The sequence below is a fragment of the Carica papaya genome, chromosome 4, assembly GCF_054855325.1.
Source record: "Carica papaya isolate Zhongbai chromosome 4, ASM5485532v1, whole genome shotgun sequence".
Lineage (NCBI taxonomy): Eukaryota > Viridiplantae > Streptophyta > Magnoliopsida > Brassicales > Caricaceae > Carica > Carica papaya.
Window position 1 is genome coordinate 24,289,314 of NC_142312.1, and position 27,296 is coordinate 24,316,609.

The 27,296-nt window shown below is 38.2% G+C and overlaps 2 protein-coding genes and 1 non-coding gene across 6 annotated transcripts; 1 reads left to right on the forward strand and 2 right to left on the reverse strand.

Annotated features, from left to right (window-relative positions):
- Window positions 1-9,961: 9,961 nt before the first annotated feature.
- LOC110818381 (zinc finger CCCH domain-containing protein 62-like) lies at window positions 9,962-14,054 on the reverse strand. Of its 4 annotated transcripts, none has more exons than XM_022047248.2 (10): window positions 13,737-14,054; window positions 13,526-13,611; window positions 13,210-13,324; window positions 13,055-13,116; window positions 12,474-12,525; window positions 12,125-12,236; window positions 11,366-11,464; window positions 11,150-11,277; window positions 10,842-11,021; window positions 10,598-10,764 (listed from the first exon to the last, which is right to left on the reverse strand). In XM_022047248.2, the coding sequence occupies exons 1-10, from the start codon at window positions 13,922-13,924 to the stop codon at window positions 10,740-10,742; spliced, it is 1,047 nt and encodes a 348-aa protein (XP_021902940.1). In that variant the 5' UTR covers window positions 13,925-14,054; the 3' UTR covers window positions 10,598-10,739. The 4 variants fall into 4 exon arrangements, with proteins under 4 accessions (XP_021902939.1, XP_088074448.1, XP_021902940.1 ...); XM_022047249.2 differs by having other exon boundaries at window positions 10,848-11,021; window positions 13,737-14,053; XM_022047247.2 differs by having other exon boundaries at window positions 9,962-11,021; window positions 13,737-14,052.
- A 4,191-nt stretch (window positions 14,055-18,245) lies between these two features.
- On the forward strand, window positions 18,246-27,202 carry SEC22 (Synaptobrevin family protein). The gene is made up of 6 exons (XM_088218323.1): window positions 18,246-18,587; window positions 20,926-21,144; window positions 22,305-22,465; window positions 22,629-22,775; window positions 23,492-23,568; window positions 26,739-27,202. Exons 2-6 carry the CDS (start codon window positions 20,957-20,959, stop codon window positions 26,820-26,822), a joined length of 657 nt encoding a protein of 218 aa, XP_088074449.1. The 5' UTR covers window positions 18,246-18,587; window positions 20,926-20,956; the 3' UTR covers window positions 26,823-27,202.
- LOC148266475 (U1 spliceosomal RNA) lies at window positions 25,357-25,517 on the reverse strand. Its single transcript, XR_015818861.1, has one exon. It is a non-coding gene; the product is annotated as a U1 spliceosomal RNA (small nuclear RNA).
- Window positions 27,203-27,296: the final 94 nt, after the last annotated feature.

Here is a 27,296-nt window from a genome sequence, read left to right on the forward strand (position 1 = left end):
TCTCTAAAAGAAATACTAGAAATGAAAGAAGTAGAAAGAACACTATAAGACATCTAGTATCTACTCGCCGTCTTCTTGTGGATCGGGCTCGGGAACCAGGTCCTCCTGATCTGAAATGGTTAAATAAGGAATGAGTTACACTAACCCAGTAAGGACATCACATTATTCACCATCACATAAGTAAAGGTTGGCAGAAAATTAAAACAACCAATAGAGCAGTAGATTTAACAAATTCATTTATTAATAATCAAACCATTTACCGTCCGCTTACCGCAGTGAAATTTATAAAAAAACAACATATAGAAACAATAATATTATAAATATCATGAATTCATATATAATCTGTAACATAGCACATTTCATACTTTTATATTCAAATCATCAAACAACAATTGCCCCTTTTTATCAGCCTACTAGTATCCATGATAATCCATAGGGGTCCCCGCTACACGTGAACCATTTTCCTTAACAAACTTAATTCCATGGTCGTCCCCATACCCCCCGTCCGGTATGGGCGCCAAATGACCAAGTCTCCATACCCCGTCCGGTATGAGACAACATTCACGGTAGGGTTCCCTATGAACCCGGTCCGTCCACCATCTCCCAAGATATCTAGTGAGGCTGTCATCTTATCCATTTATCAAATCCCACCCCTTTCCTATTTTTCCTTAGTCTTCGTTACCAATTCAAACATGAATACTTAAACAAGTAATGTGCATCCAACAAAACAAGCATATCTTAGATTTCCAAAATCAAACAGTAGTGAAGTAAGCAGTGATTCATGTATTTAAAACCATAGAATAAATAAACCAGATACCATAATGCATTTAAACTGTAAAATAAATCAAATAGGAATTAACAGAGAAATATATCTGGTTCGGGCTCCATCAGCAACCTTAATTAATTATGCATATCTATTTAATTTGTACAAAATACAATATTATCATTTATTCAGACTTCAATTCCATGATAGGAAATAGGGTGAGGGGTCCTTACCAGATTTGACACTGAACCCTAGATTTTCACTACGCCTACGGGCAGTCCCTAGGTTCCCTGAATTTTTCGTCGGTAACTAAAACGCGCTTACGGTACCTACACATGTCCCAAATAACCCAAAAATCAGATCCAGGGCCTATTCGGCCAATTTTAGAATTCCAGCACGGCGGCTCCGGCATGCTCTGATGATGGCTCGGCGACGATCCACCTCGGGTTGGCTATTTTCAGCTGAATTCAGTAAAACTTACATCGATTCCTGTGAGAAAACACCCTTAGGGCCCTTGGTGGGCCAAAAAATATAAAAAACTAAAATTTACTGGCGGTAGGGCTCTCCAGTGCGGTGGCTCCTCCGGCTCACGTCGTGGTTTGGTGTTTTGCTCCAGTCAACCTATAGAGGAAGAAACGGTGATCACAAAGGTGAAAAAATCACGTTGAACAGGAATCGGGAAGGGCCTCATCGGAGGCAAAAATTGAGACACCCTCCAGCGACGCCGCTGGGTTTCGGCGGCATTTTCTGACCAATTAGCCTGTGCTTTCGCTCTAATTTGGCCATAAGTGTGTTTAAAATCGAATTCCGAGCAAAGGGTAGAATTTTTACCTCGTTTGGCGGCCAAAAATTGCTCCGGTGTGGCGGCGGTGGGCGGCGATTGGCTCCCCGGCGGCTGGGCTGTCTTCTCCGATGAGGGGCTCTGGTGGCTAGGGTTTGGGTTTGGGTACGGATGAGATTATTTATACCCATCCGCTTTTGATCTGAGCCGTCCATCGCATTTAATCTAGACCGTCCGATCGCGATTAAATAGGAAATGAATATGGGTCGTTCATCACGATTCAATCTGGACTATTCGTGCGCGATGCCATCTGGGTCGTCCGTGCATATTTTTTATCTAGGTCGTCCGTGCACGTGGGAACGGATTTCAGCTGTTTGATCGTGCGCACGCGGATCGCTCACGTGGCTCCCTTCTGCGTGGCCTCATGCGTCAGCGTCTCTGTCACGCGGCGCGTCTTGGTTGGCCGAGGCAGCTGACCGGGCAACTAACATGACGCAATTTTTTTAAATTGCGTTTTGACCTCCGAATTTTTATTTTTCTTTTAAAAATACCCTCATAACCCAAATTTTCACCCCTTTTTTCCAAAATTATTTTCAATTAAATTCTTAAATAATTTTTACCCCTTTTATTATTATTATTATTATTATTATTTCTATTTGAATAAATTAAATTAAAAAAAGAAATTTCTAGAGTGTTACAACTCTCCCCCCTTTAAAAAAATTTGGTCCCTCAAATTTGCCTCTTATTGGGGGTACTGAGCTCTAAAGTCTGATTCTAGCTCCCATGTAGCCTTCCTTGGTGTGTGGTTCTGTCATACGACCTTTACAAAGGATATTTTCGGTTACGGAGTATTCTACTCTTTCGATCCGTAATGCCGACTGGTACTTCCTCGTAGGATAAGTCCTCCTGAAGTGGGAGAGGTTCGTGGGCCACCACATGAGAGGGGTCCGGGTTATACTTGCGTAGCATGGACACATGAAATACATTGTGGACCTTGGAAAGCTCTGGAGGTAGTACTAGTCTGTAAGCGGCGGTACCAATCCTGTCTAAGACTTCAAATGGTCTAATAAATCGGGGGTTCAGTTTTCTCCTCCTGCCGAACCTACTAATTTTCTTGAAAGGAGTGACCTTAAGGAACACTCGGTCGTCTTTCTCAAACGCTAAATCTCTTTTCCGGGTGTCTGTATAACTCTTCTGTCTGCTCTGAGCCGTCTGAATGTTCCTCCTGATCTTAACTATCTTGGATGTGATTTCCTCTACCAGCTCCAAGTCGAACAATTTTCTATCGCCCACTTCTTCCCAACAAATCGATAATCTGCATGAGCGCCCATATAACGCCTCATACGGAGCCATGCCAATGCTCGTTTGATAGCTGTTGTTATAGGCAAACTCTATCAGGAGCAAATGGTCGTCCCAATGGCCCCCAAAGTCAAGGACATAAGCTCGAAGCATATCCTTAAGTGTACGGATCGTCATTTCTGATTGTCCATCAGTCTGAGGGTGGAAGGCAGTACTGAGGGACAGCTTCATTTCCATGGCTTGCTGAAAGCTACTCCAAAATCGAGAAGTGAACTTGGGGTCCCTGTCGGACACCACTGTCACTAGGACTCCATGCAATCTGACTATTTTTCGAATATACATTCTTGCCAACTTGTCCAAGAGATCGGTCATCCTGATGGCTAAGAAGTGGGAAGACTTGGTGAGCCAGTCAACAATTACCCAGATGGCATCATGTCCTAAGCGTGCCTTAGGTCACCCTGTCACGAAGTCCATGGTGATATGTTCCCACTTCTACTCTGGGATCGGTAAAGACTGAAGAAACCCGTATGGGCACTAATGCTCTGCCTTGACCTGCTGACATACCAAGCATTTAGACACAAATTCAGCTATGTCCCTTTTTATCTTATTCCACCAAAACTGATGTCGCATGCTTTGGTACATTTTGGTACTTCCGGGATGCATGACAAACTTTGAGCTATAGGCCTCTGTCATGATGTCTCTCCTTAACTCACTGTCATTTGGAACACACACCATGTCCTGAAATCGGAGTAACCCATCGGCGGAGACTTAGAATTCTGAGCTAACTCTCTGTTATGCATTATTCTTGAAGGCTACTAGGGTGGGATCAGCTGACTGCGTTTCTCTTATTCTCTAGATTAACTCAGACTTGACGGTCAAATGACCCAAACATTTGACTCTCCTCAATTTCTGAAATCGAACCTGTTGTGTAGCCCCAATTTGCCTACATTCTGAGACCATCAAATGCGCTAAGATACATATACTTTTTCTGCTGAGTGCATCGGCTATCACGTTGCCCTTACCCGGATGGTACAAGATATCACAATCATAGTCCTTAAGAAGTTATATCCACCTTCTCTTACGCATATTGAGATCCTTCTGAGTGAATATGTATTTCAAACTTTTGTGATCGGTATAGATCTGAAAGGTCTCTCCATATAAATAAGGGTGTCAAGTCTTCAAGGCGTGTATGATTGCGGCAAGCTCTAAGTCATGGGTGGGATAATTTTTTTCATGACTCTTTAACTGTTTGAACCCATAGACTATGACATTCCCATGCTGCATTAGAACACAACTCAGGCCTAGATAGGAGGCATCACTGTAAACTATATATCCCTCCAATCCACTCGGTAAGGCCAGCACAAGTGTAGTAGTCAGCTACTTCTTTAGTTCTGAAAAACTTCTTTCACAGTCCCCATTCCACTCAAACTTGGCATTCTTCTTTGTGAGTTGGGTTAGGGGAGCCGCTAGACTAGAAAATCCTTCAATGAACCTGCGGTAATAGCCCGTCATTCCTAGAAAGTTATAGATTTCTTTAACTGATATCAATTTCTCCCAGCCGAACACCAGTTGAACCTTTTCAGGATTCACTGATACTCCATCCTTTGATATGGTGTTCCCCAGGAAGGCTGTCTGCTAAAGGCAGAATTCACACTTACTCAACTTTGCATACAGCTTCTTTCTTCTGAGAACCTACAAAACCTGGGCTAGATGGTGAGCATATTCCTCTCTACTTTTTGAGTATACCAGGATGTCATCGATGAACACGATAACAAATTGATCTAAGAATTGTCTGAAGACTCTATTCATCAGATCCATGAAGATGGTTGGGGCGTTGAATAACCCAAATGGCATGACCAGGAACTCATAATGTCCGTACCTGGTTCCAAAAGTCGTCTTGGGGATGTCTTCTGTCCTTATTTTTATCTGATGGTAGCCTGATCGTAGGTCTATTTTGGAGAAGACCTGTGCACCCTGCAACTGATCGAAGAGGTCATCAATCTTGATAAGGGGATATTTGTTCTTGATTGTGACCCTGTTTAATCCTCTGTAATCAATACATAGTCTCAACGTTCCATCTCCCTACCTGACAAAAGTGACTCCAACTCCCCAAGGGGACACACTATGTCTGATAAAACTACTGTCTTATAATTTAGTGGTCTGTTTCCTCAGTTCCTCCATCTCAACGCGGCTCATAGGTTAAGGAGCAACTGAAATATGTTGGGTGTCTGGCTGTAGATCTATGGTGAACTTGACTTCCCTGTCCACTGGCAGTCCAGGTAGTTCATCCGGAAACACATCTGAAAAGTCTCGGACTATCAGAATCTCTTGAATACAATTCTCTTTCTTGGGTTTTTCTAGTTAGAGAAAATAGCAAGGTTAAGGTACTCGACAAATAAGAAAACTTGCCATCAAGGAATAAATACTAAATGATTTTATTAATTTGTAAATGACTCCTCATTATGAGGATTAAATACAACCTTCTTACTAAAGCAATCTACGGTGGCGTGATACGCCGCTAGCTAATCCATCCCTAAGATTATATCAAAATTCCCCATACCTAATTCTATTAGGTCTACACTCAGTTTCTTATTTGTTATCTCTACGGCACAAGCCTTGTAGATAACTTTTTCCAATAGTGTTGCACTCCCAGTAGTAGACACAAATAACATTGAATCAAGTTTATCAGGTAATACATTAAATTTGGATGCAAAAACAAGTGAAACAAATGAATGCGATGCACCAGTGTCAAACAAAACATGAGCAAGATGGTTACAGATAGTATACATACCCTGCACCACGTCCGGGACGGCATCGACATCCTGCTGGGTGAGGTTGTAAGCCCTGCCCTGGATAGGAGGTCTTCCCTGATTCTGGTTCCTTGGGAACTCTCTCGCATAGTGTTGGGCACTACCACATATGCGACAAGTGTTGTTGAGGCGGTAGCATGGTCGGTCCCCGTGATCCCTGCCACAATGCTGACAGATCTTACCATGTCCTGCCACTAGAGCCTGAGGGGGAGCTTGGATCACCGGTCTGGACCTCTTGTTCTATTGGACAGGCGCAGCAGGTGCTGGTATGTGGGGTGGAGCTGAGGGCCTGTGGTTCTCTGCTGACTGAGGGAGGGTGTGGAGGCTCCTCTCCACTAACTGTGTCTTGGCCAAAACGACCGAGTATGTCCTGAGCTCCAGTACAAATAAATGCTGCTTGATCTCTGGGCGGAGGCCCCACTGGAACCTCCTAGCCTTTCTGCCCTCATCCATCAACGTCTCAAGGGAGTATCGGCCAAACTCCAAGAACTTACGAGCATATTCTGACACCGTCATGTTCTCCTAGACCAACTGGACAAACTCCATCTCCTTCAGATGTCGGATGTACTCTAGGAGGTACTCCGCATAAAAGGCTGCTAAGAACTATTCCCAAGTAACTGGAACAGGCAGGGTGGTCTGCTTGAGTTCCCACCAGCGGTCTGCTTCTCCCACCAGCATGTAGGTAGCAAGGGTGACCCTCTGCTCGGGAGTTACTCCTAGGGTCTTGAAGGCTTTCTCCGTCTCCACCAACCAGTACTGGGCATCTTCAAAAGAGGATTCCCCTGCAAAAGTAGATGGGTTCAGTCTCCTGTACCTCTCTACGTAACCTAGGTCAATCCTAGAAGGAGCTGGGTCCCGCGGAAGATGGACTGGGCCAAGCTGAGGATAGACTGGGGGCCCCTGTGGTGGTACTTGCTGATATGGTGGGGGCACTGGATTATACTGTGGCGGTGTTGGGCAATACTGTGGTTAGGGCACTGGATTATACTGCGGTGGTGGCACCAGGTCGTACTGTGGAGGAGCAGGCTCGTACCGGGGTGGCTCGGGATCCTCTCGCTGCAGTGATGGCTCAACCTGTGGCAGCGGGGGAGCGTCAAGTAGTTCCCTTCTCTCCTCTCGGCCCTGCTGGATAGCAATGAGTCTCTCCAACATCTCAAATATCTTGTCAATGTCTTCCCGAAGCGAACCATCCCGGACTGCTTAGTTTAGTGGGGGTCTTCCTCTTCTCATCTCTCCGTACCTGCATTTCACAAGGAATGGTCGAGTAATGATTCATTGGTTTGGTGTTTCTCTAAGTATCATTGTGTAAGGAACGAGTCCGAGGAACCTGGCTCTGATACTAACTGTAACGACCCCAAAAATCTAAAAGAAAATGCATATAAAAATCTGAGTACATAAACGAAATAAAAAATTTAGGTTAATATCTCTTACATAATAACTTAAAAGTACTAAACAATATTAAAGAATAAGTCTTCTAAAAGAAATACTAGAAATAAAAGAAGTATAAAGAAAACTATAAGACATCTAGCATTTACTCGCCATCTTCTTGTGGATCGAGCTCGGAAATCAGGTCCTCCTGATCTGAAATAGTTAAATAAGGAATGAGCTACATTAGCCCAGTAAGGACATCACACTATTCACCGTCACAGAAGTAAAGATTGGTAGAAAATTAAAATAATTAATGGAGCAGTAGATTTAAACAAATTAATTTATCAATAATCAAACCATTTACTGTTCACTTACCGCAGTGAGATTTATAAAAAAACAATCTATGAAAACAATAATATTATAAATATCATGAATTCATATATAATCTGTAACATAGCACATGTTATACTTTTATATTCAAATCATCAAACAACAATTGCCCCTTTTTATCAGCCTACTAGTATCCATGGGGATCCATAGGGGTCCCCGCTACACGTGAACCATTCTCCTTAACAATCTTAATTTCAGGGTCGTCCCCATACCCCGTCCGGTATGAGCACCAAAAAAATAAACCTTAATACCCCGTCCGGTATGAGGGTGAAGCAGGGCGTCCCCATACCCCGTCCGATATGAGCGTCAAATGACCATGTCTCTATACCCCGTCCGGTATGAGATAACATTCACAGTAGGGTTCCCTATGAACCCGGTCCGTCCACCATCTCCCAGGATATCTAGTGAGGCTGTCATCTTATCTATTTATCAAATCCCGCCCCTTTCCTATTTTTCCTTAGTCTTCGTTACCAATTCAAACATGAATACTTAAACAAGTAACGTACATCTAACAAAGCAAGCATATCTTAGATTCCTAAAATCAAACAGTAGTGAAGTAAACAGTGATTCATGCATTCAAAACTATAGAATAAATAAACCAGATACCATAATGCATTTAAACCGTAAAATAAATCAAATAGGAATTACTAGAGAAATATGTCTGGTTCGGGCTCCATCAGAAACCTTAATTAATTATGCATATCAATTTAATTTGTAAAAAATACAGTATTATCATTTATTCAAACTTTAATTCCATAATAGAAAATATGGTGAGGGGTCCTTACCAGATTTAATACCGAACCCTAGATTTTTACTACGCCTACGAACGGTCCCTAGGTTCCCTGAATTTTTCCTCGGGAATTAAAATGCGCTTACGGTACCTACACATATCCCAAATAACCCAAAAATCAGACCCAGAGCCTATTCGGCCAATTTCAGAATTTCGGCACGACGGCTCGGCGGTGATCCGCCTCGAGTTGGCTGTTTTCGGTCGAATTCAGCCAAACTTGCATCGATTCCAGTGAGAAAACACTCTTATGGCCCTAGTGAGCTGAAAAAACAAAAAAAACGAAACTTACCGGCGATGGAGCTCTCCGATGCGGCGGCTCCTCCGGCTCACGTCGCGGTTTGGTGTTTTGCTCTGGTAAACCTGTAGAGGAGGAAATGGTGATCACAAAGATGAAAAAATTACGTCGAACGAGAATCGAGAAGGGCCTCATCGGAGGTAAAAATCGAGACACCCCGCGGCGTTTTCCGACCAATTGGCCAGTGCTTTCGCTCCGATTTGGCCATAGGTGGGTTTAAAATCGAATTTCAAGCAAAGGGTAGAATTTTTACCTCGTTTGACGGTCGAAAATTGCTCTGGTGCGGCAGTGGTGGGCGGCGGTTGGCTCCCCAGTGGCTGGGCTATCTTTTCCGGCGAGGGGCTCTGGCGACTAGGGTTTGGGTTTGGGTGCGGATGAGATTATTTATAACCATCCGCTTTTAATCTGAACCGTCCATTGCATTTAATCTGAACCGTCTGATCGTAATTAAATAGAAAATAAATCTGGTCCGTTCATCGCTATTCAATCTGGGCCGTCCGTGCGCAATGCAATCTGGGCCGTCCGTGCGCATTTTTGATCTGGGCCGTCTGTGCGCGTGGGAACGGATCTCAGCCGTTCTATCGCGTGTACGTGGATCGCCCACGTGGCTCCCTTCCACGTGGCCTCCTTCGTCAACGTCTATGCCACGCGGCGCGTCCTGGTTTGTCTGGGCTGCTGACCGGACAGTTGACGTGGCGCAATTTTTTAAATTGCATTTTGACCCCCGGTTTTCGATTTTTCTTTCAAAAATACTCCCATAACTCAAATTTTCACCTCTTGTTTCCAAAATTATTTTTAATTAAATCCCTAAATAATTTTTACTTCTTTTATTATTATTATTATTATTTCTATTTGAATAAATTAAATTAAATTAAATTAATAATAATGAAATTAAAAAAAAAAATTTCTTGGGTGTTACATAGTGTATAATATTTGTTATTACAAGTATTCAATCTACTAATCTTGGAATCCACCTTTTAAAACCACTAATAGTTCGAATAATAAATTATTATGGATTTAAACTAATTTTTTATTATTAGAAAAATAGATTTTATTTTTTTTAATTTTATCGTAAATGATTTAATATGATTTAAATAATTTAATATGATCTTTCTCATTAAAATAATTGAAACTGACCAAATTAAATGTTCTATATTTTTAAAAAAATTATAAATTAATATTATAAAAAAATCTAAATAATATAAAATTAAAATAAATACAATTTTTCAATACAATCCATCAAATTAGTTTGAATTTAAGCTCATCAGGTTACCTAATCAATGGCAAAACCCACGGTGATAATAAAAAACAGGTACCTCTCTAATCCCCATCTACGAAGAAATTAATATAGCTGGTAAACTGCATTTCAATCAAAAAATTTCGTAATAAAAGTAGAAAAATCTGAATAGGAGTTGACAAATAGAAGATGGATCGGTTATACCAATAAGTATCATAACAGACAAAATGGATTAAAAGTCATATCAATTTTCAGGAAAATATTTTGTTATACAAAAGCTTCCTGAATTAACAGGTTATTTTAAGTCTGAACACGTTATACAAACCCAAGTCATGTTTGTATCCTATTTATTTGCCATATCATATTCCTTCAAATTCTAAGTTAGTTATCTGCCATAGAAAACAAGGTAATCCCCGCATATGCAAAACTTGGTGAATCGATAAGTTCCAAACATAACTAGCGAAGTTTTTAGCCTGAACTTTAGAACCTCCCTTGACCAGAAGACCATTGCTCTTCCCCTCTCAGCTCATGCAAAAATTTGCAATTATCTCCATGGTAACATCGTCCTCTAGAATAGTGCCAGCAGACCTGTCGTGCTCGGCGACCATATCTATCTGGAGAGCACATTGGCCGGTAAAGTGCTGGATTCTCTGGTCCATGATGGTTCCTACTCCTTAGAGGTAACATCGGGTAATTCAGCTCACATGACTCGTTCATCCGGTTTGTATATGGTTTTTTGTCATTAATTGGAAAGCTGGCATTATGCATGTATATGTTAGGGTGCAAGAAGTTTGCAGTATCATCCCTCTTGCTTCTCAATGGCAACTGATGATAATTCCTGTCAGATGACTCACTCAATCTTTTATTGGGGTAATTGTTATCATTAGTTGAACACTGATGCCATGTCGAATAGACATTAGGCTGCCTATAGTCTTCGCCCTGACTTACATCAGATTTCTCCACTTTCTGAGGAATTTGATTTTGATTTCTATCCTGTATCTGGCCTCTATTCTGCTGAGGTTGAAGAGTTCCTGCATCAACAACCGAAGTCACTGAATAACCTGACTGTTGGGATTGAATTACTGGTTTTCTTGAAGCAATAACTAACTCTGACTTCTGAACTTGAGTTTCTGTATTTCCTGGATTAATGGAAACACCAGGCTGTTGAGGAGCTGCTTTCCCCATAGTAACCGATGAACCCAATTGATGAAACTGAATTACAGAATTTGCAATTACGTTTGATTTTGACTGGGACTGGTTATTGTATGGCTCATTCTTTCTCTTAATTCTGTAATAAAAACAACTGAAGTCTTAAAACTAGATAGCATAAACAGGTCTCTATTTTGTTATGCATTTGCCTGCGTACTAATGATTGTAAGCCAAATTATTTCTACCATGATAAGCATAAGCAAATACCTGGTCGCCCTAAGAACTTTCCTCCTTTCCTTTTCCTGGATTCGCAGTTCTCTATCAGACCTGGCAAGGGAACCCCTCAAATGTTTTTCCATTAAAATCTTCTGCCTCTCTCCTTCATCTTCCCATCTCTACTTTCAGAACAAGAATAAGTAACAGTAGTAAAATAAATGTGTGCAAAAGGTCAAACTAGTGAGAATTTTTCTAAATGACTCAAACCTGTCGCAAAGTCTTCAATCGGTAAAGATTTCGACCTTTAATTAGAAGAGGATGAAGTGGAGCTAGTGGTTTTTCCCCTTTGCTCCATAGGACTTCTATCTGAATAGGATACCACAAGTTTAGCAATAAAGACAGGCAAAACAGTGATTCCTTTGAAATATATATGCACTACAGCGAATTGATTGGTCAAATTGATGAAACCACAAAACAAAATGTAACAACTTCTGTTCCAATAGAATAAAGCAGCACAACTTAACTGAGAAAATTAGCATGAAACAAAATTCAGAAAAGACCATGGTACATAACCATGAGTTTTCAACGTGTCCATAAAATTGTTCTGGTTAATGCTAAGACACTATCTGCAACATTGACTTTGTTTCAAGCCTATTTGATCTTCATTCATTTGTTTAGATCTTCTTTTTTAGATGCCTAGGTCTTATATAAAGGTCAGGCAATATCTATCTTTTTGATTAAATTCATTCATATCTTCAATTCCACAATGATCCGTTTGTATTTCTGCTTTATGAAGGATAAATACAATTAACATAAATCAGACATGAAGCTGACTTGAAAATTAGAATTTAGAACGTCATTTTCATTTAAATTTTCTATCTTATTTATATTGTTTTCTCATTCTTTTCTATAAAATTAAAAATTTGCAACTAAACTCAACCTAACTTCTTCAAAAATAAAGAGCACAAGACAAAGTGTTCGGAGCAAAATGCCTATGGTATTCCAATTCAAAGCATCTTCACTTACCGTAAACGTGTGTTGTTGCTTGGCAGCTCCATAACTTTCTTTCACAATACGGCCTGCAACAGTTCTTGTACCGCATGGGGGACCAGTAGCAGCTCGTGATGCTATATTAAACCTGGCATATTCAATAAAAACATAAGGTTATAAAGAACATAAATTATCGAAAATGCTTAATATAGCAAATCAGGGTACTAGCACTTGCACTCAGAAGCAATAATGTGAATTCTCCATTGCTGCCCTTTGTGTATAAATCATCATTTTTTTTTTATCATTTAAATAGACCACCTATAACCAGTGATACCATTTTGCAGAACCAAACACTTTTGAGTGAACTGAATTTTCAAGGACATACATTTCATAAACATTCTGTTCGAACATAACAACATCACCAGTGCACGCATCACCTGCATTAAATGTCATTATTTTTCAGAGGATAAGCAGAATGAAAGTGATAATTTATAAACGCGACGTCAACTACAAAGCACAAAGTAAGAGAGTGGAATAAGACAAAGTTCTAGCTCAAGAAAACAAATGGCAAATTTGCTTTCTACCTTGTAATGCAGAAAAAACAATTATTTATTTCCTATCTTATGTATCTCATTGCAGATATAGTGGGCAAGCATAACTAAAAGCCCAATCTTCTCAGTTATTTCTTAACCATTTAATATGTTCCAAGATGCTTGATTATAGAACAGTATTTAGGTTATGTTGGTTTAATTCAAGATGGAGAGAAGATGAATCAAACAAAAGATATTAAGTTATAACTATATATAAAAACATTAATATAAAAATGTAGTGTATCAATTGATTGATTAAGAATTAAATGGAAACTAATATAGGCCATAAACAATCACTATTATTCTCAATGTCTAAACTGTTCCTAGTTTCAAACTTGTGACTGCCAAAAGAAGACCCGGGAGCTAAACTCTGCACCTTTACAGTTCAGCACGAAGCTAGACACTGGGTACTTGTTCTCACCACCACCATTTAGAATCCTAAAACGAAAAAAGGGTAAGATTATAGATATTAAATGGATAGAAAGAATCTGTAGAAGTATCAGGAAGATTGCCGAAGAAGCAATTATTTACTCTTGATGCTCCTTTATCCGTTGAATAAGCGTTTCTTTATTTCCGGTCAACCTCAGTCCATTCTTTCTCAAGTAAATCTTACATTGCTCCACTTTCAACTTCTCTAGCTGGCCAGCTACCAACACATATTGACAAAGAAATCGCGTTTCAGTCTTAAAAATGAACAGTTTATTTCTCTTGATCTACTATAAGGCAGGCGATGTTCTGCAACTTTCTAACTGACATCATGTAAAACCTTTTCCCAAATTTCAAAACAAGGAGATTTCTTATTCTTATTATGAATTGTTAACAATCAGTAAATTTCTCATACGCTAACCTTCTATAATCTTATGAACTTCCTCGGGATCTTTTTCGTCAGACTTATAACTTGTATCCTCCAATTCCACTGGGTCTTTTGTTATACTGCATCCTCAATCGCGAGCAACAAAATCAAAAACTCAACAAATGAACATTGTTCGTGAGTGATATCGAAACTTCATGATGAATGATAGTCTATATATCAAAAAGATAATTGATTTCACACTCACCGTGGCTTTGATTTCTTTTTTATTGAAAGATTTGAAAACTTGTCATAAGTGTCCTCGAAAATGTTATAACTCGGGTCAATATCCGAACCAGAATCCGAGTCGGATCCTGCATTTTCACTGTAACTATTTTCGTCTTCGTCTTCAATTACTTGGTAACGAGTTGATCTTCCTCGCTCAGAGATTCCCATGGATGGTTTTGCTTCTTGGTTGGGGTTTAATCTGGATGCCCTTTTTCTTGCCAGGCCTCTTGAAATGATGGTGCTCTATTCAAGAAAAGTTTAAAAATATGAACGTTGCAAATGTTGGATTGAATTCAATCAAAGATTTTAAATTAAAAAAAAAACCCCCTTTTTTATTATTTTTCAGTTCTTCATTTAGAAAATTACTTTTCAGTTCTTATTGTGCGATTAGGTTTTGAAAATTTCTTCTTTAGGGTTTCGTCCTTGAATTTAAAAATTATAAAACTATACAAATTTAAATATATATATAAATCTTTTATGTTTTGACCATATTTTATGTTTAAAGAAGTTTAAAAAATATAACAGTTAAAAATTAATTTTAATAAATTTAATAAAACAATTAATTCGTTTTATTGAGTAATGCATATAATAACTAAAATATCCTTTTCTTTTCAAGAAACCTAGTGTTAATATTTTATACTCTAATTTTTAAAATTTTATTACCTTTTACTTTTATGAGAATTTAATATATAAGGTTTTGTAATATTATAGTACAAAATTAATAGTGTTACATAAAAAATATTATAGTGTTATTTTTTTTAGATAAAAATTAGTAGGTGTATTAAATATCAAGAAAATACCGTCGATATACAAAATATTACATATTTAAAAAAATATTGATAATACCTCAAAATCATCAAAAGATAATAAATTACTATTCAAAAGAATAGAGCTAAAATAATATAATAATATATCTTTAATATTTACAAAAGTATATTCATCATCGTCAAAAGTCATATTGTTTCTTTATTTCCAAGTAATCTAAAATATAATAAGGAGAGTAAAGCGATTAACATAAATGCTCGAATTTAAACCATCTTAAACCAAGAGCTCATTGTGAACGGATCAATCTATTACCCGATTAATACCAATCAAATTAAAGGCCATGAACTAAAGTTTAGAAATAAAATGACATCATAGAAGAATGTAATTGCAAGTATCAGCGTCACACTTGCAAAGGAAATACATGTTAACCATAATTTTTTCTCTTTTTATCAAGTTGTTTGAAGTTAGAATCTTCTTTTTATTGGCTTTCCAAACAAAACAAAAAAAAAGCAATTCTTGGAGGAGCACCGATTTTTCAAATATATTTGAAAGGAAAAAGAGAATTATTTTCAGTACTGCTGTAACACCCATTAATTTTGTCATTTATTATTATTATTTTTAATTAATTTTTAAATTTATTTTATTGTGTTTATTTTATAATTTTTGAATTTTAATTGATTTATTTAATTTAATTTAATAAGAATAAAAATAATAATAATGATTAAATTGGGTAAAAATATTATTTGGATTTAATTGAAATTGATTTTGGGAAAAAGGGGTGAAAATTAGGATTCTGGGAGTATTTTTGAAAAGAAAATCGGAAACCGGGGGGTCAAAACGCAATTTAGAAAAATTGTGCCCCGTCAGCGCCACGTCAGCAGCCCCGTCAGCGGCCCAGTCAGCAGCCCTGGCCAACCAGGACCTGCCGCGTGGCAAGACCACGTCGACCCGGGAACGGACCACGTGGGCGATCCGCGTGCGCGCAATCGGACGGCCCAGATGCAAGCGCACGGACAGCCCAGATGCACGCGCACGGACGGCCCAGATTCAATCGCGCACGGACGGCCCAGATTTAATCAAAATGGACGGCTGTGATCAAAAGGCAAAATGGTATAAATAGAACCCCCACACCTGACCACAAAAATCCTAGCCATCTGCCCTCGCTGGAGAAGACGAACCAGAAGCTGGAGGAGCCGGCCGCCGCCACCCGCCGCCGCACCGGGGAGTTTTCCAACCGCCGATCGAGGTAAATTTCATACCCCCGACTCGTTTTTCAATGCTGAGTTTCCCTGTGGTCAAATCAGAGCCAAAATCCCGGCCAAACGACTGGAAAACACGGTCGAAACCCAGCGGCGCCGCCGCGCCCCTCCTCGGTTTTTGCCTCCGATGAGGCCTTTCCCGGCCTCCGTTTGATACAATTTTTATATCACCGTAATCACCATTCTTTTTTCTACAGGTTGATCGGAGCCAAATCACCAAAACACGAACCTCGCCGGAGAGCCGCCGCACCCGAGAGCACCGCCACCGGTAAGCTTCGGTTTTTCGTAATTTTTTGGCCCCCCGAGGGCCCTAGGGTTGTTTTATCAAAGGGACCAATGCAAGTGTGGCCGAATTTGGCCGAAAACAGCCAACCCGAGGCGAATCGCCGCCGCAAGCGGCGGCGGCGCCGTGCCGGAATTGCGATATTGGCCGAAAGGGGCCCTGGGTCTAATTTGGGATTTTTTGGAACACGTGCAGGTACCAGTAGTGCGTTTCAGTTCCCCGGAAAAAATTCAGGAAAATTAGGGACAGCCTGCAGGTGCACTGTAGAGTCGGATTCGGATCCCGAAACAAGTAAGGACCCCTCACCCTACTTCCTATCATGGTATTAAAGTTCAATAAATGATAAAACGGTATTTCATGAATCAACAGATGTGTGAAATTGTTTAAGGTCGCTAATGGAGCCCGAGTCTGGTGTGTTTGTCTGTTAGCTGTTGTTTGGCCTATTTTACGGTTTTAAATGCAGTATGAGGTCTTATGTTTTCATTTCATAGTCTCGTGTGCATATATTACTGTTTTATTAATTATGGGTTGAATGACTGAAAACCCGATGTTGTATGTTGTCTTGTTTGGCATAAATTACTGGCTTGCTTGTTTGTGTGTGAATTGATGATGCTGACTGAGGAAAAGGAGAATGAAAGGTTATGTAAATTGATAATTGTATAATGTGGTCAGCCTGACTAGATATCCTGGGAGATGGTGGACGGACCGGGTCCGTAGGGAACCCTACCGGGATTGTGGTCTCTCATACTGGACGGGGTATGGAGACCTTATGTGTTTTAGCGCCCATACCGGACGGGGTATGGGGACGGCCCGTTTCACCTTCATACCGGACGGGGTATTGAGGTTTATAGTTTTGGCGCCCATACCGGACGGGGTATGGGGACGGCCCTGGAATCTGATTACAAATGTTAAGGGTTCACGAGTAGCGGGACCCCTATGGATCCCCATGGATACTAGTAGGCTGGTAAATGAGGAAAAATATGTTGTGCAATGATTGAATTTCAAAGGTGTGATAAGTTTTATGTTATACCGCTCATATGATTTCATGATAATGATAATGTTACTGCTTTCGTATATTGTTTTATGAATTTCACCGAGGTAAGTGGATAGTAAAGGGTTTTATTATTGATAAAAGAATTTGTTGTAAATTATGCTCCATTGGTCTTTTTGTGTTTTCTACCCACCTTTACATCCGTGACAGTGAGATAGTGTGATGTCTTTACTGGGCTGGTGTAGCTCATTCTTTATTTAATCATTTCAGATCAGGAAGACATTGTTCCCGAGTCCGTTCCACAGGAAGACGGCGAAGGGGACGCCTGAAGACTCCGTAGTTATATTTATAGCTTTTATCTTCGAGTTTCTCTTTTAGTTAGTTTGTTCTTTTATACTTTAAGCACGTTTTTGGTTTTAGTGTAAGAGATGTTAATCAAATTTTTATTTCGCTTCCGCGTTTGACCTTTTTAATACATATATTTCATTTTAAAATTTCGGGGCCGTTACAATATATACAAATCATAAATAGATAATAAAAATAATTATAATATAAAAATAAATATACAAAAATTTACAATTTTTACATATATGTATGCGCCGCGTTAAGATGGGGTTTAAGTATATTGAAATATTAAAATCACATCCGATCTAAATCCGCCCATTCCAAGAACCTAATTCAACCAAATATGAATAAAAATGGTATAATCGAAATGCGGGTTGAATTAATATTTACGATATTTATTATATATTTTTATTATTTAAATAAAATATAATAATTAGCACAAAAAACAGGAAAACATAATGACAATTCCTTAATTTTTCTTATCCTAAACCATATTCAGACTACATCTACATATTCTAAATACCTAACTTCACCAAATATATGAAGTAAAATGGTAATCAAATTGTGAATTATCATCAGTGATATTCATTATTTTTTTATTGTTTAGATAAAATATAATAATTACTATAAAAAATTAGAATATAATGATAATTCTTTTTTTTTTAATTCTTTAGGTAAAGAATTAAAAAATTCAGAAATAAACTTTTTATTTTTTATTTGATATTTAATTTATGAATAAAATGCATTATTTACTATTTATTTATTTAATTTTTCATTTCTATTTCTTAAAACAACATTCATTGCCTCTCGTCTCCGTTTATTTACTAATAATTTTCAACCAAATGTACCGTAAAAACAAACCCAAAGCCTTTCTTGCTTTCTTCCTCGTTCCCCACTAAAATCGAAATCTCAAGCGTGTGGCCTTCTGCTGGACCCTCCAAGGACCCTGCCCTTTTCCTTCCGAGACTGTCTTCTTTCTCATTTCTCTCCATCCGAAGTAGTTTCTGTAGTCGTCGAGAATCGTCCCTATTCTTTCCCTTCACAGAGCCCGATCTCGTTTCTTCGGACGGAGCTTTGACGAGAGAGTCAGAGACCGGAGGTGGGAGTGGCTGAAAAGCTACGCCAGATTGCTTCTCTCTGCCACGCCTTAGCCTTGTTGCAGTCGCAAGGCCCGATTTCTTCAGGAAGGTAATGCCACGCTCAATATTTTATCGTTTGCCTGCATGTGTAGTGCTTTTGATATGGATTTTGGGAGATGATGCCGAAATGCATCCCTTGTTTCCGTAGATTTCCTTTAATTGTTCTTATCTTCTCGTGATGGCTATGTTACGGAGTCAGAGTTTGTCCTGAGTTAGTGAATTTTAATTGTTCTTAAAATTCACTGGGGGCTGAATCCTTATATGTATAATTTCTGCTACGTTGCATATTGTTCATCCCCTAATATTTTTCAATTGAGTTCTGTACAACCCCCCCTGTAGGTTGCTAGGTCATTATTTTCCTCTCCTGTTAAGTATTATTCGTTGCGATCTCTTGATCTTCTTATGATATCCATATAGAGGGATTTTGGTGGAGCTCTGTCTCTGTGAATATGTTCATGTCTGTATGATTCACTGCCAAGATGCTTGATCTATTTCATTCTCCACTTCCTTAATTTTCAAATTGGTTAATCAGCAAAAAATGGTATTCTACCTCCCATATTCCGGGTCCCTATTTAGATTTCATGAAATTTGTCGGCAAGGGCTTTGAGGTTTTGTTTTGAAAATCATTGGAAACTTTGTCGAACATGTGGGGTTAAATTTGATCCTTTTGTCTGGGATTTACTGTTGTTACTTGGTTTGCCTTAAGTTTGCGGATCTGTTGTTTTTTTAATCTCATCTGCTATCAGTTTATTGGTGTATCTATTATCTTTCATTGATCTGTATGAAATGAATGTTTTTATTTATTTATTTTTTTAGTGAATGGCCTCTGGTTAAGTAAGTTGAATGTTGAAGTTATGTAGCCTGATTGGAAGGGATTGTTTCAAATTACTCTTTGCCTGCATCTTTGTTTCTCTCCACATGTTAATGCTCCATGCAGAGTGGTCTTTTTATTTCTATTTTCGGGAAAATCTGGCTGATAGCATGAATGTAGATTAGGTTTTCAATGATATTGAGAATACTGTGATTTGGTCGAAAAAGATTTGTGTCTTGACCAAAATTGGGATATTCGGTTCAATTATTATCTCCCTTTTGGAAGGACCCATCTTATCTGTTCAACCATGATATGTCCTCTGCTTTCTTGTTGGTTTTTTATGTTTGTGCAGCTTTTGTAGCAAACAACCTGAGCTTGGTTTGGTCTATTCTGACTGCTGTGCTCATGTGCATTTCACATTCATTAATGCCTAGTATAACCTCACAAAACATCATCTTCATGCTCCTTTTGTGTCTATTTCGTGATTGTCACGGAATTAGAGTTCCTTATATCATCATCCATTTTAGATATCATTGTCTTTTTATTTCTCTGCTTTTCCTTGTGAATATTGTTGCTTAATAATTATTGTGGGAGTAACTTCATATTGATGGGAGCATTTGGGCATCAGAGCTGACACTTCAGCAAGATTGAGGGCATGCCTTCATAGATTAAAAGTCCAGATCTACTTTACATTTTGATTGTAATTCTATCAAGAAAAATATATTTTGATTGTAATCCCTCTCCCCGATGAGTTATTCATAATTTTTTAAATTTTCGTTCTGGGTTTCATGGTTGGTAGGCTGTAATAAGGCCATAATTTCATTTACTTTTGTTGCTATGGATGTTACATGCATCCACAGGTACTTGGTTAATTTTCACCCTTTATTGGCCCTAATTGTGATTTTCATAAGGATCAGTGCCTAACACCTTTCCTACCTCTAATATTTTAACTTGGATCTCTATTTTGTTTTTGGTGTTCTAACTCCCACCACAGTTTAGGGTTACTGGTGACTCCCAATTTTATGTTTCTAATAAAAAGTGTGGTTGCTAAAGTAATTTTGTTTTCTTAAAGAATTTTGTGATAGATGATGTATCAGTTTTATCATTATATAATCTCTTCTTAATTGAATTATGAGTATTAGGTTCATTCTTATCAGTTGCCACGCATATAAAACCTGACCAGAATGGTTGGATCTTTATTTTATTTTCTTTTCCTTTATTAAATTTCAGTTAATGCTAATAATTTTTTTCACTTATTCGTTGTCAGCTACTAGAATTGGTCTTTCTGGGTGGTAATTAAGAAACCTTGTTTATTTTAGTAAAAGCTTGTGGAATTTTAGGATTAATCAGTTATTTCTTGTGGTTATTGCATTACACCATTTAAATGGCTAAATTTAGGTACCCTGACAGCTTATTTTTAGTATATATTGAACTTTATTGAACTCTGGAGAGGAGAAAATGAAGCAGTGGTTATATAAAAATGACATGACGTTTGTTTGTCTTGTCAAAAATTGAAGGTAAAACCACTTGATAAGCAAGGCTTTGCATGACCTTTTCTTTAATGAATTTATGGCAGCAATATTGATAGCTGACAAGAATTAGTGAAGATGGTGAAGATGACAATGATTGCTCGTGTCACTGATGGCCTACCGTTGGCTGAGGGACTGGATGATGGGCGTGATTTGAAAGATGCTGAAATGTACAAGCAGCAAGTTAAGGCTTTGTTTAAGAATCTTTCAAGAGGGCAGAATGAAGCATCAAAGATGTCAATAGAAACTGGTCCTTATGTTTTCCAGTATCCTATCTCTGCATTTTGCACATATTTATTATTTATTATTTATGACCTGCTAGTAGACATTTCCTCCTGTTTTAATTGGATTTGCCAAAATTCTTTTCTCTAACATAGCTCTAATATTGGTATTTTGCTTTCTTTGATGCTTATTCTTATGGATGAATAAAACTCCTATTGTTTAATGTAAATAAATTGTCCATCAGTTTCTACAAATAGATGAACTGGTGCCACAATCAATCTCTCTTTTCTTTGTTTTAGAAGAGTTAAATCCTTTCAATCATTAGTATGTCTTAAGTCATTTCTCCTGTTAGAATAGAATGGTATAACAATTTCTTGAGGATTTTTTTCTTCCTTAAAAAAATTTTACGTAAGTTTCTCTTTGATTTATCAGTCTGAGGAAGAGGGAAGTACTTTGATATGTAGTTCCATACAGGAATGAGATATTTTCCGAGTAATCATTAACTGTTCAAGTTTTGTATATTAAATGTGGTGAGTTGCATGTTTTCTTATTTTTATCCATGTGTAACACACACACTTACACAAAGATGGCAGCATTTATCTAGAGGGACATATTGTGATATGTAGATGTTGTACAGGAATGAAATGTTTGTTAGTAACATGTGATTATGTGCTTCCGTTATTTGGATAGAAAGCAATCAATATGCATTAAATTTTCAAGTTCAGTGAATTAAATATATGAGTTGCATGTTTTCTTATTGTGCCTTGTGTGCATGCGTGCACACATATGCTGATATTCCCCTTAAGCTCAGAAACTAGTGGATTTGTTATGGTAGATATGTGTGATGCGTGAGTAGGCTGGTTGCATACAATATAAAAACATGAAAAACTTCTATATAGGTCAATTCATGGAACGATCTAAAATCGTAAGGAATCACAAAGCATTAAAATGCCCATAACTTTATGAAACATATTATATAACCATGCACTTATCACAAATATGTATCAACAAACCCTATACTATTAATGTTGCCAGCCCTTCTCACATATCACATGCATCTACTGTAACAAGATCTACAAGTTATAAGTTGAAAACAATGTGCGTATATGATTTTCATGTGAAATAACAAAAGTACCAAAAATTAATATATTATCTAGGCTCTAGATCTTGCAAAAATTTGTCTTACCTTGACCTTAGTCCCTAGCTACCTCATTGAAGGGCGCGTTTGTTATTTGACAATGTGTGACCGTGCTTATCCCAAGAAACTTGCCTTTCAGTATTTAGAGGATCTCAAGAATGAATTTGAGCGTGTTAACGGGAATCAAATTGAAACTGCGGCCCGACCTTATGCATTCATTAAATTTGGTAGGTATTACATAATTTATTTGTATTTGTCAGATGTACTAGCTATTATTGAATGTTGTTTCCTGTGCTTCCTAATTTTTCTTCTAAAAAAGTTTCCTGTGCTTCCCTTGCTGGTCTTGATTCCTTTTTCTTTTTTGTTTTCTTTTTCCCATTTGATTTAAAGATACCTTCATACAGAAAACCAAGAAATTGTACCAAGATACTCGTACTCAACGAAATATTGCCAAATTGAATGATGAACTCTATGAGGTCCACCAGATAATGACTCGCAATGTGCAGGATGTCCTTGGTGTTGGTGAAAAGTTGGATCGTAAGATCTCTCTCTCATCTTTAGACAGTTGCTTTTTAGTTGTGTTGTTGCTATTATATGAGAAGACTAATGCAGATGTTAGGTCAGGGTTCAAATATATTTATCACTTTAGCAATCATTTACCTGATTCTGTTTTATTTACTGATATTGAGTAAAAGAATTAGTGAATGTTCAATATCTGTAGTTGAAATAGTTTTCTTAAGTAATCTGCATTTTGTTTGAGATAACAGAATCAAAGAAGTCTGGTGTTGATATTGTGTGTTTTTAGTAACTGTTAATGCCCAAATTGCTTTTCTGTAAGTTATTCAAATTTTACTTGATTGACTGTGATTGTGAGTTATGCTTGCCAGTGGAAAATAACATCTATCTAGAGAGTCTATTCCAATCCTCCTAGTCTGCAAATAAACATTTTTCTCTATTGTTGGTTGATTTTGTTGGTAACCAGACTTTAAGAAGTTTACCAGACAATTCTTTAGCATGCCACTAAATACTCTGTTAAGTCGTGCCCCAAATTATTGCTCTGTTCAATTTGTGATGATACATTAGGGATCGCTATGACATTTTGGGAAGTGCTGTTTGGGGATTTAATTCATTCGAAAACAAAAAGATTTGGAATCTATAATGCAAGGCTCTCTCTTTCTCTCTCTCTTTGTATCTGTTTGTCTGCGAGTCAACATGCCCATAATGTTTTCAGCATGCTGTTTGTTATAATGCAGAGGTCAGCCAAATGTCCAGCAGGTTAACATCGGAATCACGAATATATGCTGAAAAGGCAAAAGATTTGAACCGACAGGTCAGTTACCTCAGATTTATGGAATAAATGCAGCTGTTTGGAATCATTCTCTTGCATTATCGCGGTTATGTTTTTATGCTGTTTATTTGGCATCTGGATATCATTCTAATTTTATTTCAAATGTGCCATGGATCTTGCAAAATTTGGTATTCCTGCATCTTACACTAGATTACATATTTTGTCTGTATGAAGTCTTTTTTTTATAATGTTTGTAAAATTAGTCTCTTTACTTTCAAAAGTTCTCACGTTTTTTTTTCTTCCACACAATCCAAAAAATAAGTGGAATAAGGAACAAATGCCTTTTTTTTTTACAAAAACCCGTCCACACCAACAGCTCTCTACTCACTTTATCAGCCATAACCCAATTTAATCCCAACAAACCCAAAACAGTGGTCCAGATGCTGTATGTCGTCGGACAAGTCAACAATAAGAGGTTGCACGTTTCCACATCAGATTTGCAGAGGTAACATCTATTAACCTTAGTGCTACCTTTCCCTTTTAGTATATCAATAGTCAAAATACATTTGCAGTTTCCCAAGTAAGAAATGCCATTCTAGGAGGGGCTCTTGTATTCCATATTTGCTTGAAAGGTGCTGTTTTGCTACCACTGTTATCACTCATACAAAGAGACTTGTACATCGCCTTCACTGAAAACCCTTCTATCTCATCAAGCTTCCAAACCCTTTTATCTCTGTCATCATTCAGCTTCATGCTGTCCAGACACAATAACAGATTGCTATAATCATTAATTTCCCAATCCCGTAAGTTTCTTTTCACTTTCACATTCCAGGCTTTCCCCTCCCCCACATTCTCATACATCTCCTTCACCTTAGCCTCCTTATCACAGGCAATGTCAAAGATTCTGGTAAAACGATCTTTTAGCTTAAAATTTCCCATCCATTCATCCTGCCAAAAACTGATAGGATCAGTACCTAACTGCCAACCAACACAGCCCTTGAAAGAATAGCTGTCATCCCTAATTTTCTTCCATAAGCTCATCCCATGCGGTTTGAATCTACCCCTCCTACCTCTCTCCTTCTCCCAATCACCCCATCTGACATGCATCACCTTCCTCCACAACCTCTCGTCTTCCACAAGAGATCTACACAACCATTTCCCATAAAGGGCACGGTTTAACTCCCTAATTGATCTTAAACCGAGACCCGGCTCGCAAACCGGCTTCTTCACCTCCTCCATCTAAGCAAATGATATCTTCTATTATCCTCCTCATCCCCCCAAAGGAACCTACATTGGGTATTTTCAAGTTTAGTCACAATGCTGGTTAGAATGGTTAAAATAAAAAGGTAATATATAGGTAAGTTTGTCATGTTCTTTTTATCAAGGTAAGTCTACTCTCTTTAGAAAGAAAATTTCTCTTCTATCCAGCGAATCTTTTTTCAAACATCTCCACAATAGGCTCCCAAGTTTTTACATCTTTAAATTTTGCCCCAAGAGATTTATTTCAAAAAAATAATTTTGCCCCAAGAGGTAAGCCAAGATATTTAATTGGAAATGTCGTTGTCTTACGTCCCAACACCAAAGCCAAACTCTCCTCTTCCCCTCTATAACCAATTCTAACCAATTTCGTCTTCCGCATGTTTATTTTAAGACCGGAAACCATTTGAAAACAAAGAATGATGCACTTCAAGTGAAGCATCGCATTGACAGTCGGTTCACAAAAAATTAAGGCATCATCCACAAAAAATAGATGAGAAATCCTCACCCTTTCCTCCCCCCTCCCCACATCCACTCCCTTCAACAAATTCAGCTCCCGTGCCCTCAATTAGGCAGGGGCCATGCGAATGCAGGCCCCCTCTACTACAAACTATGACGCAGGCTCTCCCTCTTGGGGAGACCTTAAGCATAAGGCCCCTGCGTAGTGCAATGCAGGTCCCTAGCCTAGGCCATAAGCCTTCCTGACCGCTTATTGACACCGCCCAGATAAGTATATGAAGTTATTACAGTACTTCCAATAGTAAGCTGAACTTTATTACTCTGTGTCAGGAGCCTTAGTCATAAGCTCTGTTCGAGTGATTGGTTGTTGGTAGTGTAATTTGTGATTTAGGGTTTCAACTAGACATTAGGGTTTGTGTTGAGAAGATAGAATAGTGAGAGAGAGAAACAAAGAGAACAAAGAAAGACGAGTTAGGGAGTGAGAGAATTCCGCAGGTGACTGTCGATTATAAAATTCATTTGAGAATGTTTTTCCATACTGATTCCTTCTCACCAGGTTTTCTGTGCTCATCTTCGTACTATCCATAACAACCATGACAAAAATAAAGGAAAGTCTGGAAATAACTAACAGTAGCCTAGGGGGAATAACAAGAAACAGAAAGATTCTTCTGCTCTAACTAATCAGGTTATTAGCAATGATATGCAAAATATTGAGCTAGATACTGCTGAGCTGCCGCCAGCTCATTCCTTTACACTTGTAGCTCTAGTTCTCCTCTGATAAACCGTGAGAGGTTTGTTTATGGTTTCAGATGGAACTGCTGGTAGCGCAGGCCTTACATCCTGTTACAATTAGACTTTTCCTGGTCCTTGCTTTGTAAGGAGGGTAGCTATTATATATATACATATATATGTATATATATAATTGCATAATAAAAGAATCAAAGCTGGAAATTATGATTGTTTCCTTCTTTTAACCTTTTAAATTATTCATTTTTTGTTGAAATGACTGGCACAATCTGCATTTGACTTGTTTTATCCTATGATTTTGAATCATGATAAAGGGTTTTGTTAATAGTAATGTTTGTGTCTACAAACATCAATATGTGCCATGCTGGAGAAAAGAGCATATGGTGAATATTTGTTTCTTAGTTCTGCCTATGATCTTAGTTCAGTTTGTGATGAAGGTGAAATTGATACCATAGTTTGGTCAAAGTTCACTCTGAAATTTTGCTTGCTTTGTTTTCAAGTTACGATGCTTAAAGCTCACTTCTAGCTATAGAAAAACTATGGGAATGGTCCTTGGGTCCTTGCGAAACAATATTTGTCTTTAATTCTTAGTTTTATTCTATATTTATAATCTGGATTTCATTTTTTCTTTGTTGACTTGATTGCTTCTTTTCTTTTCTTTCTCCCTCCTTCTGATTGTAATAATGAGTTGATGTGGTAGATACAGCTGAAAATTGTCTTCATTATCTACTTTGACATATTGACTGCAGGCTCTCATTCGGAAATGGGCTCCTGTTGCCATAGTGTTGGGAGTCGTCTTCCTTCTCTTCTGGGTCAAGACGAAGATATGGTGATCCTGCCACCTTTCTGGATTTTGGAAATTAGTTGAACCTTCTTCCTGTGTTTGATTCCATTGCTATGGACATCTTGCCTTCGGGTTGTTATCCAGACTTTTTCCAAGATTTGAGATTCAGGCGGCCAGCACAATCTGGTTAAAAAGATGTTCCCTGGGTTACCTTTTTAGTAGTTGAGATACGGTTTACCGTGTAAAATTGTGGGAGAGAGGCCCGTTAATAGGACCAAGGTTAAGGTGATCGTATTATGCAGAACTCTAATTCGGGGAGTGTTATAGGCCATTTCATTGATCTAGATATTCGATTGCTATCTATGTTCAACTAAATTAGCTTACACTGCAACATATATATTTATATATATACAAACACTATTTGGTGTATGAGCGAGCTTTTGGTTGGTAAATGATCTTACAAATGTCCTAGGCCGTGTGGTTACACCAATCATATTGTTTTTATAGTCGGCCTTTGATGTTA